Source organism: Sorex fumeus, unplaced genomic scaffold (assembly GCF_029834395.1).
Source record: "Sorex fumeus unplaced genomic scaffold, SorFum_2.1 ptg000045l, whole genome shotgun sequence".
In the NCBI taxonomy this organism is placed as follows: Eukaryota; Metazoa; Chordata; class Mammalia; order Eulipotyphla; family Soricidae; genus Sorex; species Sorex fumeus.
The window spans coordinates 694,970-716,480 of record NW_026606102.1 but is presented as its reverse complement, the minus strand read 5'-3'; the positions used below and the strand labels follow the sequence as shown (position 1 = coordinate 716,480).

General features: G+C 40.2%; 1 protein-coding gene across 1 annotated transcript in view; it reads left to right on the top strand.

Moving 5' to 3' along the window:
- The window catches only part of SGIP1 (SH3GL interacting endocytic adaptor 1), a 242,371-nt gene that overhangs the window by 209,792 nt on the left and 11,068 nt on the right, over nucleotides 1-21,511 (top strand). The window contains exons 18-19 of the mRNA XM_056122229.1: nucleotides 7,008-7,119; nucleotides 20,917-21,072. Coding sequence (XP_055978204.1) covers nucleotides 7,008-7,119; nucleotides 20,917-21,072 — 268 coding nt within the window. The remainder of the gene's footprint in view (nucleotides 1-7,007; nucleotides 7,120-20,916; nucleotides 21,073-21,511) is intronic.

Genomic DNA, 21,511 nt, shown 5'->3' with positions numbered 1-21,511 from the left:
CAATCTGAAATGCTCTGCATCTCAGTTGTGCTAGTCTGAGCAAGTTTATAAATGCATAACCTTGGTACCATCAACTACACAATCATGCTAATTTTATAGTTTTGTCGATTATATGTTTAAAACACATAATAATTATGCATCCAAAATGTAGGTGGGGGTAATAATGGAGTGAATATTGAAAATCATGGTGATGATGGTACGAACACACTGAACCTAAATTCTATTTTTTTTTTTAATTCTTTCCTCCCCTCCCCCTTCCCTTCATTGTCATTGCTGTTAATGATGTTGCAGTGTCCAGGGCTTACACCTATACCTGCTGAGGTGCTCACACCTCTTTAGCAGGGATGCTTGCCAAGAATTGCACATTCTACTGTAGTGCTGGGCAGGAGCGATAGCACAGCGGTAGGGCGTCTGCCTTGCAAGCAGCCAACATGGCCGACCCGAGTTCGATTCCTCCGCCCCTCTCGGAGAGCCCGGCAATCTACCGAGAGTATCTCACCCGCCCGGCAGAGCCTGGCAAGCCACCCGTGATGTATTCGATATGCCAGTATCGAACAAACACAGTAACAACAAAGTCTCCAATGGAGACGTTACTGGGCCCACTCGAGCAAATCGATGAACAACGGGAGGACAGTGACAGTGACTGTAGTGCTAATGTACTTGCCTGCACTCCTTTATTTGTGTTGCTTGAGCTATCCTCTCTGGGCCTCAAGCTCTAGGTCGCATAAATTATGGTCATTGAGGATCACCAGATGGCACTGCCATACTCACACATATGCTTGTCAGAGCTTCTGTTTTCTGGAGCTGGTACTCACAAAATTTTAAATTGTTAACACTCACTGCAGGCCGTTCCTTTTGCTTTGCTCTCACATATCTGACTGTGGTGTATCCAGAAATTGCTTGTGGCACTGGTAATTAAAGGCAGATCTTCCAAGCACAGACTTCAGAGTTTCCAGAATCATGCTAAGCATATGTTGGACACCAGAAATTTAAACACATGACCAGATGCTTTCAAGGCAGGTGTTCTAAGCTACTGTGCTATTCCTACAGGTCCCAAACTATTAATTTTATATTAAGGAACCATGATTTACAAATTTATTCCTAGTTGAGTTTCAGACATATGATGTTCTAGCATTAGTTCCACCACCAGCGTCAACTTCCCTCTAACAGTGTCCCCAAATTCCCTCCCATACCCCTCTCTTCCAGCCTGCCTCCTTGGCAGGTATATTTTTAAGTTTGGTGGTTGTAATTTGGATTGTGTGCTTTCAATGTTGTTATATAGAGTTAGAGTTATATATCTGTGGCTTGGATATATAACTCTACTGGCCCTCTGTACCACTGATATACATGAGGTCCTTGACCCATGACCCCTGTTACATTCCATCTGCTGCTTCTTGCTATTCACCTCAGGTTCTTTCTCTCTGTGTTCTTCTCCTTCCTCTATTCTGAGATCGGGGGTAATCAAGTTATCCCCACTTGAATACTTTGGATTCCCTCATCCATTTATTCTGTGTCCCACAGATAAGTCACATGATCCTGTGTTTATTCTACTTCCTCTGGCTTCACTTAACATGACATCCTCCAGTTTCATCCAAGTTGCAATCAATTGCATAATTTTATTTTTCCTTGGAGCTGCATTGTGTTTATATACCACATGTTAATACTCCATTCATCCATCATTATATATCTAGGTTGATTCCATAGCTTGCTTACTGTACTGAGTGCTGTAGTGATTATTGGTATCTACATCCTTTTGAATAAATGGTTTGTGTCCTGGGGGCAGATATCCAACCATGGAATTTCTGGGTTGTTCAATATCTGGGTTAAGAATTTCTCAATTCCTGCTATTCTGAGAACTCTCCATACTGTTTACCACAGAGGTTGGATCAGACAATATCCCCACTGATAGTAGATGAGAGTTTCTTTTTCACTACACCCCTGCCAACACTAACTGTTCCTAGTATTTTTTGTTATATACCACTCTCACTAGTATGAGATGATGTCTCACGGTAGTCTTTATTTGAATTTCCCTTAAAAGGTTTGCTGAGCACTTTTTAATGTGCATATTGGCCATCCATCTGACTTCTTCAGAGAAGTGCCTGTTCATTCCTGTCCCCATTTCTTGATCACTCCAGAACTATTTTAAAAATGAAACAACAAACATTTTGTGGGCACTATGATTTGCAAAACTTAATAATTGAGTTTCAGACATACAATGTTCCAACACCAATCCCCTTACTAGTGTTACCTTCCCTCCACCAATGACTCGGGTTCCTCCCATCTCCCAGCCTGCCTTCCTGAACCAGACATATCGTTTGGTGTGTGTGTGTGTGTGTGTGTGTGTGTGTGTGTGTGTGTGTTTGTGTGTATACACTGTGGTTTATAAGATGTTGAAGATAAGGTTTCATGCATAACACAATCCAGCACCACTTCCTCCCCCAAGAGTCCACTTCCTTCTACCATTGGCCCAGTCCCACCATCCCGCTTCCCTTCAGGCTTCCTATTAAAGACCCATTCTCACTTCCTGTTGCTTTCAAGCATTTATTATTCTCCTGCTTTGTTTCTTTTTGCCCTACATATGAAAGACATCTGTGCCTGAAGCTCTCCTTCTGACTAACGTCATTCAGCAGAGTACTCTGCAGATACCTTCATTTAGCAGCAAGCTGCATGATATTATAATGTATTATTTCATTGTATATATGTACCATATTTTCTTTAGTCGTATATTCTTGGTCTCATGGGTTGTTTCCAAATGTTAGCAATTGTTAAAAGTGCTGTAATGAACATAGGAATGCAAAATGAACATAGAAATGCAAAAAAACTTTTTCTGAGAAGACTTTTGGAACCCTTGGGTTGTATGCCCTGAATTGGTATTTCTGGGCTATATGGAGGCTGAATTTCTAGAATTTTGAGGAGTTTCCATATTGTTATTGTTTTCCAAAAAGACTGAACCAGTTGTCATTCCCATCAGCAGCACATCCTCTCCAACACTGGTTGTTATATTTCCCAGTCTTTCTGGTGTAAGATGATATCTTACTGCTGTTTTGATTTGCATTTCCCCAATGAATAGGTTAGGTAGAGTATTTTTACATATACCTTTGGGCTATCTGTTATGTCTTTAAGGAAGTTTCCATTTATCTTCCCCCCTTCCAGATTTTTATGGGATTGGTTGTTCTTTTTCTTGTAAAGTTCTACCAGTGCTTTATGTATGTTGGAAATTAACCTTTTATCCAATCAGTGGTGGGCAAATATTCTCTCCCAGTCTGTGGACTGTGTTTTCGTTCTGGTCATCATTTTTTGCAGTGCAGGAGCTTTAGTTTGAGGTACTCCCATTTGTTTATCTATACTTCTGTTGGCTTGGTCAATGGCATTGAATCATTAAAGACACCTCTAGCTTCCATGTCATGGAATGTTCTACCTGTTTCACTCAATATAATTTATGAATTCAGGACTGATGTAGGGGTCTTTAATCCATTTTTTACTTGACTTATGTGCTTGTTGATAGGAGTCTACATTTATTTATTTATTTATTTATTTATTTTTGCATGTGATCACTTTTAACCAGATATCCCAGCACCACTTGTTTGTTTATTTATTTATTTATTTTTGCATGTGATCACTTTTAACCAGATATCCCAGCACCATTTGTTAAAGAAGCTTTCCTTGATCATTTCATACTTCTTTGCTCTTTTATGAAAGATTAACTGTCCATATATATACATGAAGTTGGGAGTCTGTTCTTATTCCATACCACACTAATTGATTACAGCTATTTTATAGAATAGTTTGAGGTTGGGGAAAGAAAATCATTCCATCTTTTTTTCCCTACAATTGCTTTGGCTATTCAGGGAGTTTATTACTCCATATGTATTTTAAGAACATTTATTTTATGTTTATAAAAAAGGCATGAGTATGTTTTTAAGGATTGCAATGAATCTGTATAATGCTTTGGGTAAAATTGTCATTTTGACTAAGTTTATCCTTCCAATAATGAACAGGGAAAGTGTTTTCACTTCCTCATGTCCTCTTTTATTTCTTTCAGTAGTGACTTATATTTTCCTTTTTAATACATAGATGTCTTTGTATAAATTTTTCACCTTTCTTGTTAGGCTGATTCCCAGGATCTTGATTATGAATGGTATTTTTTTATTTTTAGATTTTTTTGCTAAAATAATGTACTTTTATTGAGAAAGATGTAAGGAGAGAGAAAGAAATATGGATTCAAGAGAGATCCAGAGTAGAAATAACTAAGCAAAGAAACAAAGACAAGCAAGTGGGATACATATTAAAGGAAGAACATAGGCTTGGAGAACAAACCTGGTATTATTGTTTATTTGATTTTTTTTTCAATTTCTCTATCTTCTGTTTCATTATTTGTATGTAGAAAGACCATGGATTTCTGAGAGTTACCTTGTAGCCTGCTCCCTTACTATACAAGTCTGTTTTTTTCTAGAATCTTCTTTGTAGTATTTTTAGGATTTTCTAAGTAAAGTATAAGCACATCATCCACAAAAAGTGAAAGTTAAACATTTTCTTTTCCAATCTGAATGTCCTTCATATCTTTTTCTTTTTTATTTATTTTTAATGAATCACCATGAGATACAGTTGCAGACTTACAAACTTTCATGATTACATTTCAGTCATACAACGATTGAATACCCATCCCTCCCAGTGCCCATCCTCCACCACCAATGTTCCCAGTATTCCTCCTGCCATCCCCACCCTTCCTACCCCCTGCCTCTGTGGCAGGCACATTTCCCTCATGTTCTCTCTCTCTCACTTTGGGTATTATGGTTTGCAATACAGGTACTAAGTGGTCATCATGTTTGGTCCATAGTCTACTTTCATCATGCTTCTCCCATCCCAAGTGAGCCCTCCAGCCATCATTTACTTAGTGGTCCCTTCTCTATCCTAGCTGCCATTTGCCCCAGCATGTGAGACTGGCTTCCAACCCGTGGAGTGATCCTTCTGGCCCTTTCTTGCCTAATTACTATATCAAGGACTTCCAACACTATATTGAATAATAGTGTTAAGAGTGGGCAACCTTGTCATTTACCTGATCTTACACAGAAAGTTTTCATTTTTTTCACCATTGTGTTCAATATTTGCTGTAGGCTTGTGGTAAATAGCTTTAATTATGTTGAGGAAAGTTCCTTCAACTTCCATTTTATTGAGAGTTTTTATCATGATGGATGTTGAGATATTGCTGAATGTTTTTTTCTTCATCTATTGATAAGATCATATGATTTTTATTTTTCTTTGTAATGGTATGGTGTATTACATTGATTGACTTGTATATGTTAAACCATTCCCGTATCCCCATGATGAATCATGGTATATGATATTTTGTTAAGTATCTTTGTATATATATATATATTTATCAGGGATATAGGTCTATAGTTTTCTTTGTCAGTCTCTGTCAGCCTTAGGTATCAGGGAAATGTTTGCCTCTTAAAAACTGTTTGGAAGATTCCCTATTTCTTCAAATTTCTGAAAGAACTTGGAAAGGAGTAGGAGTAGGTCTTCTTTAAATGTGTAGAAGAACTCGCTGGTAAACCCACCTGAAGCCCTGAAGTTTTTGAGGACAGGATTACTTTTAGATTCTGAGCACCTGTCACAGTGCATGATAATAAACAAATGATTGTGTTAGGGTAATGATATGTTACCATGTTCAAGTCTACTGATAGCTAGGTGGTGGCTGTGGTATGGTAAAATGAACTTTGAAGAACAATGAAATTGTACCCCTGAAATCATGCAGAGTTGTGACAACAAATGATATCTCAAAAAATATTGAAAATCTAGAGAATATATAAAGAGACACTGTGGACTAGAATTATTAAAAATGGGGACATAGAAATAGCAGTTTGTTCTGGGGGGTTTCTTTTATTGCTGTAGTGCAAGAAAGATGTTACTGAAAGAATGGCCTGTTCTCTGATGTGGTGGGAAAGAGTAAATGAGTTTTGTTTGTAGGAAGAAAAGGCAGTGAGCATGTGATTAATTAAATGCTTTGCAATTACCTTACTGTGTAATTGCCTGTCTAGAAATTAATAACAAAGACAACAATCTCAAACTTCACTTCTTTCAGAATCCTCAAGTTATATGAAAATCATATAATGTCTCATGTAGACATTATAGTATGGGATGAGATTGTGTAATATTAAAAACAAAAAACAAAACATAAGCTTCAGAGGGTTACAAATAAGGTTTGAGTTTTAGTTTTGCCATTTAATGACCTGTATTCTACTGTATTTGGAAAGTCACTTAATGTTGTTGAACTTCAATTTTCTCTTCTGCCAGTGGGAACAGTCATGTTTAAACATCAGGTCTCATGTGGGGTTTAATGAGATCATTCTCGTAAGGTTCCCATGTCAGCTCGGGGTACATAGACAGTGTTCAACAAGCATAAGTTTACTTTAGTTGTTGACATTGCAAATCGGTGCATTTTGGGTTTCTCCTAAGTCAAGGTCACATTTTGGATGCATCTGATTTTGAATGTGTTCATCTTAAAGCTAATCAGAGGGTAATTGTGTTTCTGAAATAGAAATAATACAGAAAAATGGACAGTGTATAATAACATAGTCTCCTGTGACTTAAAACTGAAAAACAAATGCAAAAATATTTAACTATTAGCAATTGTTTTGGCAACTAGCTGAGATAGGAAACTCATCAATTCTTAATTAACTACCTGCTGTACAAACTGTCATGCAAATACTGCCTAAAACTTTATACAAAAGAAAAAAATCAAAAAGTTCCCATGACTTTATTCTTCTGCTTGGATTTTTTCTGTAGTAAACTACATAGTTGAAATAATATCAAGTGTGTCTGTCTGTAAACCAGCCAAATATTTGCTTTTAAATACTTGAGCTCTATGTGGAGTGGACAGTTGTAGTTCTTAGTATATTCATTTTTGTTTCATAGCGTTCTACCTTTAATTCTTGAATGGACTTTTAGTTCCACAGAAGCTCTTTTCTATGCACATAATAAGTGAAAATTTTCATTTCTTGCAGGTTCTTCCAGGGGACCAAGTCCCCTAACTATGGGGGCCCAGGACACTCTCCCTGTTGCAGCAGCATTTACAGAGACAGTCAATGCCTACTTTAAAGGAGCAGATCCAAGCAAGTAAGACCAGCATGGGGTCCACAGACTTCCATCCACTGTCCTCTGAAGTCAGGGGAGCAAGCACACTCTACATAATGCATTTCGTTTTTGAGCCTAAAAACAGATTTTTTAAAAATCTAATTAAGGATGATTGTTGGCAACCTCACAAGGAAAAGAAAATTTAATTATGGATATTAAAACCCCACCTAAAAAAATATATCATTCACCAAAAGGTTCAAAGGATTATATCTCATTATCTGGAAGTCTTTGATTTAATTTGGTGTAGCAAACTATAGCCTAATTCCATCCACAGAAAGAAAAAGTGTTATTTGACCAAAGTGAATGTCCAGACCAATTTTTTTTATCTTAGTTCCTAGAAAATCGAAATCATGGTATATAGAATGAGAAATCAGAAAAATATAAACACCTTCTATTCTGCCTGGATTAGTAAAAAAAAAAAGATATTAAGTTATCTCTCTTCTTTAAAATCAAGTTATCTCTCATTAAGTAAGAAAAATTACCTTCCTTAAAACATAATCACAGACATAAAATTATATATATTTTTTACATATTTAAAATTCTGGGGGAGGGCTGGAACAATAGCACAGCAGGTAGGGTGTGTGCCTTGCACGCAGCCGACCCAGGTGTGATTCCCAGCATCCCATATGGTCCCGTGAGCACCACCAGGAGTAATTCCTGAGTGCATGAACCAGGAGTAACTCCTGTGCATCGCACGGTGTGACCCAAAAAGCGAAAAAAAAAAAAAAAAAAGAAGCAAAAATTCTGAGGAAAATGCACAATTCTCTGTTTACATGAATGCTATTTCACATAAATTAGTACCAATTGACAATGGACTTGAATGCAGAGGTAGTAGAATGAGTGTCCTCTTCACAGTTCCCTGAATATATTTCAGGCAGTTTGTGGACTCTTAAATTTCTATTGCATATTTATGTGACTGTGCATTTGTGAACTTTCACAAAGGGTTCATGATCCCCAATTAGCTGAGTGATTAATGCTCTATACTGAAAACAAAACTGCTATGTAAAACTGATTTACAGATGTGTCAGTAACAGAATTCCAGATCTGAATTTGATGGGTAAATCTAGGTGAGGAAATCAATTTTCTTTCCTTTCTTAAGGACTTGAGCTTTGAAAATCTCAGTATCTACAGAAATGAGAATGAGAGGAAAAATCAAGTTGCATTGAAAAAAAAAAACCTCTAGACTATTTTTACAAAAATTGTTGAAACAGTGATAATTAAGTGTAATTAGAGCTTAGCTTTCCACATGCATCTTAAATGGAAAACTCTATGACTAATCATGAATTCTCTGTACACTGCACAAACGCCTATTTGTTTTTTTCCTTAAGTCTAAATCTAACAATATGATGCTGGAAAATTAAGATAATCAGCCCCTACACCTTTAAGTGGACTACTCAGCCTCCTGCGATCTGTTAATCCCCAAAATGTCACATCCTAGTTTTTTTCCTAAGCCTAGAGAATTGTAAAGAAGTGTGTCTTGTAGGGACTGGAGCTGTAGCACAGCAGATAGGGCATTTGCCTTGCACACAGACCAGGCCAATCCAAGTTCGATTCCTCCACTTTTGATTCCTCCGCCCCCACAGAGGGCCCAGCAAGCTACCGAGAGTATCTCACCTGCACGGCAAAGCCTGGCAAGCTACACGTGATGTATTCAATATATCAAAACACAGTAACAATTGTCACAATGGAGACGTGACTGGGCTGACTCGAGTTCGATTCCTCTGCCCCTCTCGGAGAGCCCAGCAAGCTACTGAGAGTATCCCGCCCACACAGCGGCAAAGCCTGGCTAGCTACCTGTGACATATCCGATATGTCAAACACAGTAACAAGTCTCACAATGTTACTGGGCCCTCTCAAGCAAATCGATGTCGATGAACAACGGGAGGACAGTGACAGTGTCTTGTGGATGCTGAGGTCTGAGTCCTCTTGACCTTTTAGAACAGAATACCAAAGAGACGGGAGCTCAGCAACTTTTGGTAATGCTTTTCTGGGCTGGAGCAATAGCACAGTGTTTGCCTTGCACGTGGCTGACCCGGGTTTGATTCCTCCATCCCTCTTAGAGAGCCCGACAAGCTACCAAGAGTATCTCGCCTGTATGGCAAAGCCTGGCAAGCTCCCCGTAGCGTATTTGATATGCCAAACACAATAACAAAAAGTCTCACAATGGAGACATTCCTGATGTCTGCTCGAGCAAATCGATGAACAATGGGAGGACAGTGCTACAGTGGTAGAGTGCTAGAGGCCTAACAGTTCAAGATCAGCGCTCCCAGTGCCAGCTCGCTGATGAAAACTGGCTTCCTGGGGCTGGAGAAATAGTACCTTGGGCAAGATGCTTGCCTTGCACAGGACCGACCTGGGTTGATGCCAGGATCAGTGCTTGGGTCCCCAGGACACCATCAGAGGTGATCCCTGAGCACAGAGCCAGGTGTAAACCTTTAGCACTGCCAGGTGTGGAACTCCTCCCAAAAAGGAAAGAAAAAACTCGCTTCTTCATTCAGAAATGGCTTTGGCTACAGTCCAGGGCAGAAGCATTTAGAAGGTTCTGCAGGAATCTCTTTAATCAAGGGGTCCATATCACATGCCTAAGGATGCCACTTGCAGGTCCTGATCAACTTCCAAGTGCCCATCTCCAAATTCCCTCACTCTGGCGTATCCATCCGTTCATGAACAGGGCAGGGGACTCGAATGTTCCGTTTCCAGCACGGGCTTCTGCCCTGTGCTTCCTCTTCTGCCTTCAGAGCTACGCCCACAGAGCATGTGGTTAAAGGGTGAGAACAAGGAAGATGGTTTGGATCTGTGCTTCATGCACATACAGGTGGGTTTGCTCTGAGGCGACACCAGGGATTAAACCAGGGTCAGGCTCAGGCAAATAAGCATGTGCCCTCACCCCCACAGGATCTTCCCGCTCCCCCCTCCCGCCCAGCACAGCTCTTTTTTCAAAAGCAAGAGTAATCAGTATGTGAAGAGGTGTCTACACAGCCCTGGGACTCACACCAGAATGAGTTCTTTTGCTGTGCTCAATTGGCTTCCATTCAGTCATTCGTTCATTCCTCTGAGACTTAGCTGAGTCTATTTTCATAGCTGCCCATCCTAAAATCTGTTCTCAACAGGTCTGCTCTGCCCAAAACCCTCCTTCTTTGGTCTGAGAGATGGCTGAGTGGGTCGAAGAGCACGCCTCGCAAGCCAGAGACCATGGGTTTGGTCCCCAGGGCCACCTCATGTTGCTGCTCTGCTGCCTGGTAACCCCCAGTGCCATACAGAGTTCATAATCTCCAGCACAGGGTGAGCTGTGTGCAAGCCATGCAACTGAAGTGTGTGACCCCTGAAAGCCCCACAACTATGAAAGACGTATGAGCACTGTATCCAGGAGTAGTCTCTGGCCACCCCGTGCACGAGCCAGGGAGTACTATAATCAGTCTGTACAAGCACTACAGCTAAGTGAGCACAACCTCTATCCAGCAAGTGCACAAACTCTGCAGCTAATCATATGCACTCAGCCCCCATCATGACGAAAGAAGGGTGGAAAGATCTTCCTATCTTATTCCAAGGAAAAAACCAAATAATTTCTAGTCGTCTCAGAGGTACCACAGGAAGTGTTTTCTAGCACCCTTATCCCATTCCACTTGCCCCTTCGACGTCTTGTCTCCACTCCCCACTCCAATCTTCAAGGATGAATCTTCATGGTGACTGCATGAATGTTACTCTTCCATCACCCAATGTCACCTGCAGCCCAGGGCCTTTGCATCTCTCTCTCTGCTTCTGCCCTGATCAAGTCTCCCTGCCATCTCTGTGACTTCCTGTCCACCTTCTAGAAAGGACAGAAGTCCCTCACAATCCATGCTGCCTCCTCCCTCCCTCCCTTTCCTGTTCTCTGCAACTTCTCGCTTTTGAATGTGAAAAGGGGTGAAGATTCCATAGTGTTGGCACTAGGGAACAAACTCATGACCCCACATTTGCAAAGCAAATATTCTTTTCCTCTATCTCCAGACTGAGGAGCCATTTTTTTTCATGGCTGTCCAGGTTTTGTTTTCATGTACAATGTATTTCGTACATTATTTGACAATAAAATTTGCTTAAAATTTAACTCACTTACTGAACAAAAATGGTTTGGTAGTGCTGGTTTTTAAGTGTCTAAATTCATCGTTTGGAAGTTTTCATCAACCTGAGAGAGATGAGATACAACCTCTTCTTTATTGAGAAAATTTGACACTAAAATACTAAACATTGTTTTTTTTTCTTTATTTTGGATAATTTCAGGCCTAGCTGGAGCAATAGCACAGTGGTAGGGCGTTTGCCTTTCACGCAGCCAACATGGCAAACCCGAGTTCGATTCCTCTGCCCCTCTCGTAGAGCCCAGCAAGCTACCAAGAGTATCTTGCCCGCACGGCAGAGCCTGGCAAGCTCCCCGTGACGTATTCCATATGCCAAACACAGTAACAACAAAGTCTCCAATGGAGACGTTGCTGGGCCCGCTCGAGCAAATAGATGAACAACGGGAGGACAGTGATACAGTGATTTTCAGGCCACTCCCAGCAGTGCTTAGGGCATTCTGCTGGCTCTTTGTTCAGGGACTACTCTTGGTAGTGCTGGGTGAGGGGTAGGGTGGGGGCCAGGATGATGTGTATCAGATGGCAGGGCTCAGAGCAGGGTTGGATGCATGCAAAGCAAGCACCTTAATCCCTGTTCTTTCTCTCCAAACCTAATTTTTTTTCATGAGAGTTTTGTTTTGAGCTATCTTGATTTACAATAGTATTAATGTTGATGGTATAGGCTTATAATACCATTGTTCTAAACCCACCACCAGAAGGTCAGTATCCCTCCATCTCTTCCTACATTAATCCTGCCCTTTTAACTTCTTCCACTCTATTGTCATTATTCCAGTCTGTTTTTATTGGTCGTTGTCTATTTTCTTCCTTGCTCTGTTAATCCTGCCCCTTTAGCTTCTTCCACTCTGTTGTCATTATTCCAGTCTGTTTTTATTGGTCATTGTCTATTTTCTTCCTTGCTCTGTTTCTTTATGAGTGAGATTATCTAATATTTAGGCAGCATGGAAAGTAGCTTTCTCCTTCTGACTCCCTTTATTGAGTATGATGCCCTTCAGTCCCATCCAAGTTGCCATGAAATGCAGTATTTCACCTTTTATATAGTTAAGTAATACTTCGTTGAGAATATATAGCACAATTTTCTTACCTACTCATCTTGTGTTGTTTCCAGGTCTGGGGTATAAGTAAATAGGCATGCAGTGAACATAAGTGTGTAAATTAGTTTCTTAATGGAACCTGATATTTCCCACCCACAGTGAATGAGAGTTCACTTTTTCACCATAATATCCCCCACCCATACTGATTCTTGACAGACTGTTTGATATAGGCTTGTCTCACTATGGTGAGGTGGTATCTCAGCCATTTTGATTATCAGTGAGGATGAACACTTTTTCATTAGCCTGTTAGTCATTTTTATATCTTCTTTGAGAAAGGATCCTTTTAGTTCTTTTCCCCATTTTTGACTATTTATTCGTGGTTGTTTATTTCTTTTGTTGTTGTTGTTATATATCTGAGATACTAGCATATGTATACTAGCATATGTATACATTTATCAGATGTATGGCATGCAAATATTTTCTTCCATTCAGTAGAGTTCATTGACTCACCATTTCTTCTGCAATATAGAAAAATGTTAGTTTGATATAGTCCCACTTATTTGTTTGTATATTTAGATCTCTTTGCTGCTGGGGTCAAATTATTGACAACTCTTTTGAGATTAGCCTCATGGAGAGCTTTTTGTGTGTCTTTCCCAATATATTTTATAGATTTGTGTCTAATAACAAGGTCTTTATTTTTAATTTCTCTGTGTGTATGGTATGAGTTAAGAGTTTAGTTTCTTTTTTTCAAGTACCTAATCAGTTTCTCCAGCACCATTTATTGAAAAGACTTTACTTGTTCCACTTAATGGATTTATCTCTTTTATATGTTAACTGTCACTACATCTAAGGGTTAACCTTCAGTATCTTTTCTATTCTGTTGAGTGTCTCCCTTTATTCCAATACCACACCATTTGTGGAGAGAGGTTTGAAGGGGGCTACCCAAGTGATTCTAGGGAGTCTGGGAGCCTCACCAGTGATGCCTGTCCTATCAGGCCATTGATTCCACCCAAGGCACTCCACAGATACAATGTTCCCTGGGCCCTGCAGTGGTGGGAATATCAAGCCATCCTGTAGCTGATGGGGCCTTCAGGGCTGTGCCCAGAGATGTTCTCCTCCAGGGACCCTGTGGCACAGGGGATTGAACCCTGCTTGGGTGTATGCTAGACATGTTCCCAACCACCGTGCTAGCTCCCAGCCCACCACACTGTTTGGATTGCTATCACTTTATAATATAATCTAAAGTTAGGGCATGCAATACCTGTCATCTTCTTTTTCCTCGGAATTCCTATGGTTGTTTGGGGAGTTTTATATCTTCAGAGAAATTTTAGAAGTATTTGTTTTATGGCTTTCTTGAAGGGGAATTTTGATGGGCATTCTACTAAATCTATATAGTGCTCTGAGTAGGAATGGTCATTTTAACCCATTTATTTCTTTTATTCCATGAATAAGGAATATGCTTCTATTACCGCTGCCTTGTTTTCTTTTAGTAGTCATCTCTAGTTCTCACTAAAAAAGTCTTTCATCTCTGTTATTAAGCTCATTCCAAGGTACTTGAATTTTTTTACACAATCATAAATGGGATTTAGAGTTGTTTCCTTTCTCTTTTACATCACTGCATATAAACCTGCAGCAGAAGCATGTGCGTTGATTTGTTAACTTCTACTTTACTGTACAGGTTCATTGTTTCTGTGAGTTTCACTTTGGCATCTTCAGGGATTTTATGGATAACATCTGCACACAGTTACAGTCTAACTGAGCCTTTGATGGGGAAATAGCAGCACATATTGAGTCTGTTTTCAATTAGACTGCTTTATTTAGTTGCAGTATGTCCTGTATGTTGGAAGATGGGAGATTTTGTGTATTTAATTGCAGCTATTGTTAGACTGAAATTTATGAACAAATGATCTTCTTTTCTACTTAATTTCATCTCCGGGCAATTAATCATTTCATTTGTTCTTCCTTTGTTATTTACTTTCAAGGAAACAGCACAAGGTCAAAAGTTTAATTATGAGGAGGGGCAGGTATGTAGAGGAACAGAGATGAAAATACAGAAATGATGAACCATCCAGAGAAATGATGTAGGAAATGATGCAGATTCTCTTTTGCCTGTAGTTCCCTACCATACTGTCAGATTTCCCTCTTTTATTGTATTATCTATTGGAAGCAGAAATCCACTTTGTTCTTTATATTCTAGGTCCTTCAAATATAGTTGCATTCTTACATGAAATCCAGAACATTTGTCTGAGATAAGTGACAACTGAGACCTTTTAGTAGATAATGGAGGACTCCTAGACTTGTGTTGTTGACTAGGGAAACATATCCTTAGCTCCTATTGGAATCAGCCTCGGCAAAAACATCAGGGTCTGGAGAAGTTTCTCACATATTTCCTATTCTTCCCTCCTCATCATATTTTAGTGATGTATTCAAGTGACTACCTCGCTACTTAAATTGAAAACGTGATCAGGGACCAAATTTGTTCTCTTTCTCATTCCCCAGCTCATGTATTGGACAGAGTTTCGGAGATTGTACAGGAACCCAAGATATCATTTTTAGTACAGGCACTTATTTCAAGAATCGATAGCACAGCGGTAGGGCGTTTGCCTTGCAAGCAGCCAACATGGCCGACCCGAGTTCGATTCCTCCGCCCCTCTCGGAGAGCCCGGCAAGCTACCGAGAGTATCTCGCCCGCACGGCAGAGCCTGGCAAGCTCCCCGTGACGTATTCGATATGCCAGACACAGTAACAACAAAGTCTCCAATGGAGACGTTACTGGGCCCGCTCAAGCAAATTGATGATCAACGGGAGGGCCTTTACTTACTTACTTACTTTGAATTTCTGCTCCATACTAGATTCCATATTTTGCACCTTTGCCTCCATGAAAACGTGGAACTCAGTACTTACCTTCATCATCATAGTTATGATCTAAGCAAGAAACTATAGTATCCATTTTTATAAAAATCTATATATTTTACCCAAGGAAACTAGAGAAAGAAAATCCAAGCAATGCCAGATGAAGAAGCTGTTAAGGACGGGTTCAAAAAAATCCTGCCTTCTGAACTGAATCTTGAAATATTAGAAGAGGGTTGTTCACATATATTGCGAGAAGTAGGGATATTAACTAAAGGAAAGGAAAACAGAGTTAACACAAGGAGGGCTTACACTTAAAAATGAAGCCCATGAGTTTAGTTGTCAAAAACGGTACAGAGAAGGAAGGGACAGCTAATGTGATGATATTTGTAGTGACCTCACCTAAATCAAATTCACGCATCACATGGCAGGACCAAAGCTGGCCAATATTTTGACTCAATCAGCGAAAGTGCCTCCAGTTTATGTGATTTGGCCTGTTGACTTTGAAATGTTGCCATTCTTTGAATTTTTCAATTGTGGGGATTCAGAATAATTTCAAATAGTAAAAATTTATAAAGCTGTCCTTGTTACACAATTCTAGTTTTCCATAATTCAAACTCACATGAAAGCATTGAGTTTGAATTATGGAAATTATCATGGCTCAACAAAATTTTCCTTTAATATACATAGAATGAGAATATAAATTTAAACAGGGAATTTCAGATCAACTTAGACCCTTGATTTTCTGAATAGTGAAGATCTTACTCTGATTATTAAGATGTACTACAAAAATGCAGTCATTATTTTAAAATAATAATAATAATAATACAATAAAAATCATACTCTAAAAATATATATATATAATGTCATTGAAGATATTTGTGTTACTCATATCTTGCCTGTCTTCTCCTCAGGTAGCAAGAGCTTTTTTTCTCATTTTCATAGTTGCTTCCTTGCTCAAAAAAAAAATAGTATATAGCTGCAGAATTATGGATCATAGTATCTGAATGAATAGGGAGCACATGGCAATTTTAAGAAACCTACCTGCCTTGACCTCTGCCTGAACCCAACTTTATTACATCTTCACAAGCTAGGCTGATTGTGTACCTGAGGCATATTCATCTCATTCACAGGTACACAGTATTTTATGGACAAATGGTTCCCTGTACTCAGATGTGAACAAAGCTTTTGTTCATTAATCTCCATTTCCCTCAAGTACATTCCTGAGCTTGAAGTTTGTAAAATAGTCAATTATCCAGAAATAGGAAATCACAAAGTTCCTTCGGTTGAAGTATTTGCTGTTTCCCCAAGAAGAATCCTTTTGATATTTGATATTTCTGCTTCTGGGTAAAGCGGATCCATAGAGATTAATTTACCTATCTACCTAAAACAGCTAAAACAGTGTAACCTTCACTAAAACGGGTGGGATTGATACAGAAGAAAGACTTCAGGTGGACAGAGGTCCCTGAGAGGTGAGATGTGACGTCTGATTGCCCTGGCTTCTGTCATGACAAGTTCCAAACCTGGAGTGGGTGGGTCCCAGCAGACTCCCAGTTGTTGGTGAAGAGGTGACTTGGTGAGACACAGCGCAGACTGTGGGGCACCAGAGAAGGCTAGTGACGGGTCGTACTGCTGGCCACCACGCATTGTAGAAGTTGGCAAAGGAGAAGGCACACACATGGTACATTCTGCAAAAATCCACCTTCATTTCAAGATATGTGCCACAGCAGTGCTGCTACATGCAGAAGCTGATGCCAGGAAAACTATGCAGATCACCAGAAACTGACCAAGTCTGGTGTGCCAGAGGCTGCAGTACCCATACACTGGGGGGTTACCGGCCGAGCAGTGCAGAGTGAATCAGGGAAGAAAAATTCTTTCCGCTCTCTTCCTGCAGTGCCCTCTACTGACAAAGATTAACACGGCCCCTATTGGCAAAAAACAATCATAATAAATTAGGTCTCACTATTCATTTTCTCAGAAGAGAAAGCACTGTAGCAATGTCCTCCCATTGTTTATCGATTTGCTCCAGCGGGCACCAGTAACATTTCCATTGTGTGACTTGTTGTTACTGTTTTTGGCATAATGAATACGCCAGGAGGAGCTTGCCAGGCTCTGCTGTGCGGGCAGGATACTCTTGGTAGCTTGCCAGGCTCTCCTACAGGGACGAAGGAATCGAACCTGGGTCGGCCGCGTGCAAGGCAAACGCCCTACCTGCTGTGCTATCGCTCCAGCTTTTAAGTGTATACATATAAATAAATATATACACGTATTGATTTGCTAAATAGCTTGCAAGGCTTTGCCCTACAGGCGGAATACTCTAGGTAGCTTGCCGGGCTCTCCGAGAGGGGCGGAGGAATCGAACCTGGGTCGGGCATGCAAGGCAAACACCCTACCCGCTATGCAAAAAAAAAAAAAAATTGGAACTACATTAATTTTTATGTAGAAATGGACGCTTTCTAAATTTCACCTGGAAATGCAAATGGCATAGAGTTGTCAAAACAACTTTGATAAAGAGTGAAATTGACAGGCAAGCACTTCATGATTTCAGGACTATTAAAAAGCTGCAGTAAACAAGACAGTGGCTTAGAAATACAGACAAAATAAGACCAATGGAACAAGTCAGAGAATCCAGAAAGAAACCTGCGAATATACACTGAACTGAAACTTTAACAAAATTGCCAAAGTAATTCAATGAATGCTAAAATAATTCAATAGACATAGTCACAAACCATAAACTAACCATACCTCACATTCCACATTAACTAAGAAAAGATCATAAAATTTGATGTAAAGTAAAGTAAAGGCCCTCCCATTGATCGTCGATTTGCTCAAGCGGGCCCAGTAACGTCTCCATTGGAGACTTTGTTGTTACTGTGTCTGGCATATCGAATACTCTCGGTAGCTTGCCGGGCTCTCCGAGAGGGGAGGAGGAATCGAACTTGGGTCGGCCATGTTGGCCGCGTGTAAGGCGAACGCCCTACCCGCTGTGCTATCGCTCCAAATCTTCTAATAGGAAATATAGATGAAACACGGTGGGCTTGCCTTTGGCAAAGGTTTCTTAACTGAAAACTTCTACTCTTTCTACTGTTTTCTTTTGGGTCACACCCGAAGATGCACAGGGGTTACTCCTGGCTCATGCACTCAGGAATTAATTACTCTTGGTGGTGCTCGGGGGATCATATGCGATGCTAGGACTTGAACCCGGGTCAGCCGCGTGCAAGGCAAATGCCCTACTTGCCATGATATCACTCCAGCCCCTATTCTTTTCTTGAGAGAAAAATTAAGCAAACCACAGATTAGAGAAGGTAACTGCAAAGCTCGAATTTATTAGTGATGTATAGTTCGATAATATATAAGCAATTCTCACAACACAGGAAGACACAAAAAAAGGCTCCGTTTAAAAACTAGCAGAAATATTGAGGAAATGCTTCACCAACATAGGAATCGAATGACAAACAAACACTGAATGAAATGAAACAATGAAAAGATGAGTTTAAGATCAATAGCCTTCTGAGAAATGCAAATTAAAATAAGATCCCACCACCCACCCATGAAAAGAGCTAAAAATTGTTTAAATCCAACAAAGTCTTGGTGGGAATGAAACTCTATTCAGGTCTGTATTTTCCACTTTAGGAAACAATTTCAAAATTTCTTAAAATTTTAAAGGTATCATGATCTACTGATTCCTATAAACTTATCCAAGAGAAATACACCCTTTTAAAAGGGACTGGAGCAACAGCACAGAAGGTAGGACATTTGCCTTGCATGAGGCCGACCCAGGTTCGATTCCCAGGATCCCGTATGGTGCCCCAAGCACTGCCAGGAGTAATTCCTGAGTGCATGAGCCAGAAGTAACCCCTGTGCAATGCCAGGTGTGACCAAAAAAACAAAAAAAAAAAAAGGGAGGGGCATATATCTATTTAAATATTTGTACAGATATATCATGGCTTTATTTTTAATAAGCAAGACTGGAAAGAAGCACAGTTTCTTCAACAAATCAGTAAATTATATTTTTATTCCCTAAAATTGATCTCTGTGCTGCTCATCAATAAAAAAAAATGTGAACTGATCAATGCCCACAGTATACAAGTAAATCTCCAAATACTTAGCTGAGTGAAAGAAGTTAGGTCTCTCCACAAAAAGACCATGTTGTTTATGGTTCTGTTTATATAGATTCTGAACAAAAATTAATGGATAGTATCCAAATGCCTATTAGAAGTTACCTGGGAAGGGGCAGAAGGAAGATGAAGAAGAGACTGTGGAGTACCTGTATAGCAAACCATGATGCCCCAAAGTAGAGAGAGTAAAAAGGAAGGTGTCTGCCACAGAGGCAGGGGGTGAGATGGGGTGAGGATGGCAGGAGGGAAACTGGGGACATTAGTGGTGGAAAATGTGCACTGGTGGAGGGATGGGTGTTCGATCATTGTATGACTGAAACTCAATCATGAAAGTGTTGTAACTGTATCTCCTGGTGATTCAATAATAAATAAATAAAAATAAAGGAACTGTGGAAACTTAAAGGAGTGATAAATAAATTTATCATCTTGCCTGGTGGTGGGTCCACAGGTGCATACTATGCTAAAAAATTTGGAGATGTATGCTATAAGTTCAGTTTAGCATATGTCTGTTAAGTCTCAACAACAAAACCTTTTTTAAAAAACTGTTTTACTTTATTATTTTTTATTGAATCACTGTGAGACACAGTTACAAAGTTGTTCATGATTAAGTTTTAGTGATACAATGTTCTAACATCCATCCTTTCACCAGTGTACCATTCTCACCACCAATGTCCCCAGTTTCCCTCCCACTATCCCCCCAGTCTGCTTCTATTCTATTCTATTTTTCTTTTTTCTTCTCTCTCTCTCTCTCTCTCTCTCTCTCTCTCTCTCTCTCTCTCTCTCTCTCTGTCTCCTCTCTCTTCCCTTTTATCCTTTTAGGCACTTCAATTTGCAATACTTTACTGAAAGGTTATCATGCATATTCCTTTACCTCCTTGAAGCACCCAATTCTTGTCCAGAGTGATTATTACCAACTATCATTGTCATCATTGTCATAGTGTTTTCTTCTCTGTCCTAACTGCACTCCCCTGCCCACTTGTGGTAAACTCCTAACCATGGACCAATCCTCCTGACCCTTATGTCTATTGCATTAGATATTAGACTTCTACTATGATTTTTTTAAAGAGAACTTTTTAAAAACGACGATTCTTGCTTCCCAACTGTTATCTTCCGATGCCAACCTCTCTGACTGATTTTATAATTTTTGACCAAATAAGTTCCATTAAACAAGTTAATGGAATGAAGATCTTGCTAAAAGGAAAGCAAGAAATTTCCCTCCTGGGTACATAAATGGCTGTGCTCAGAATATCAATCACATTAGCAGGAGAACTGAAGTAAGTCCCAGCGTGTAGCGGGAAAACACTACAATTCAAATACGCTGCCCACACATCAGAAACCAAGGTGAGAGAGAAACACCAGACATGGGGGTTTTTGTACAGTGAGCATAATGATTTTTCTTCCTACGGTTCCAGAACAATTTCAATCAAAGATGTTTTATTTTCCCCTGATAAATGTTCAAACAAGCCATCAATTTGTCAGGTCTTAGAAGTAACTTCGTAGCTGAGAGCAGAACTGTAAACATGTACCTTTCATCCCCTCCAAGGTATGAGATCATTCCCTGCATCCTGTCTTTTGGAAAACTTTTGGTTCACAGCTTACTGACCCTGTTTCCCCCCCACCCTCTCTGCCCCCACCCCATCCCCATGTCCCACCTGTGTTTTGCCATGCCAGATGTATTGTGAAGATAACTGGAGAAATGGTGTTGTCCTTCCCTGCTGGCATCACCAGACACTTTGCCAACAACCCCTCACCAGCTGCTCTGACCTTCCGGGTGTTAAATTTCAGCAGGTTAGAACATGTCCTGCCAAATCCCCAACTTCTCTGCTGGTAAATACTTTTTTTGCACTTTTTTGTGTGTATACGGATGGGCGGGCTGGAGCGATAGCACAGCGGTAGGGCATTTGCCTTCCATGCAGACGACTTGGCCAACCCGGGTTCGATTCCTCCACCCCTCTTGGAGAGCCCTGCAAACTACCGAGAGCATCTCGCCCGCAGGGCAATGATGGCAAGCTCCCCGTGACGTATTCGATATGCCAAAAACAGTAACAACAAGTCTCAAAATGGAGACGTTACTGGGCCCGCTCGAGCAAATCGATGAACAATGGGAGGACAGTTCTACAGTGCTACGAATAAGTGTGGGTGGCATGCGCTTGATGTTAAGATGAGCAATCTGCCTTGCTTGACTCGGCAATAGCATGGGAGACCACCACAGAGCTACCAACAGTCCACAGCAGGGCTTTGAGTTTGTTTTCTGCGGTCTTCCATG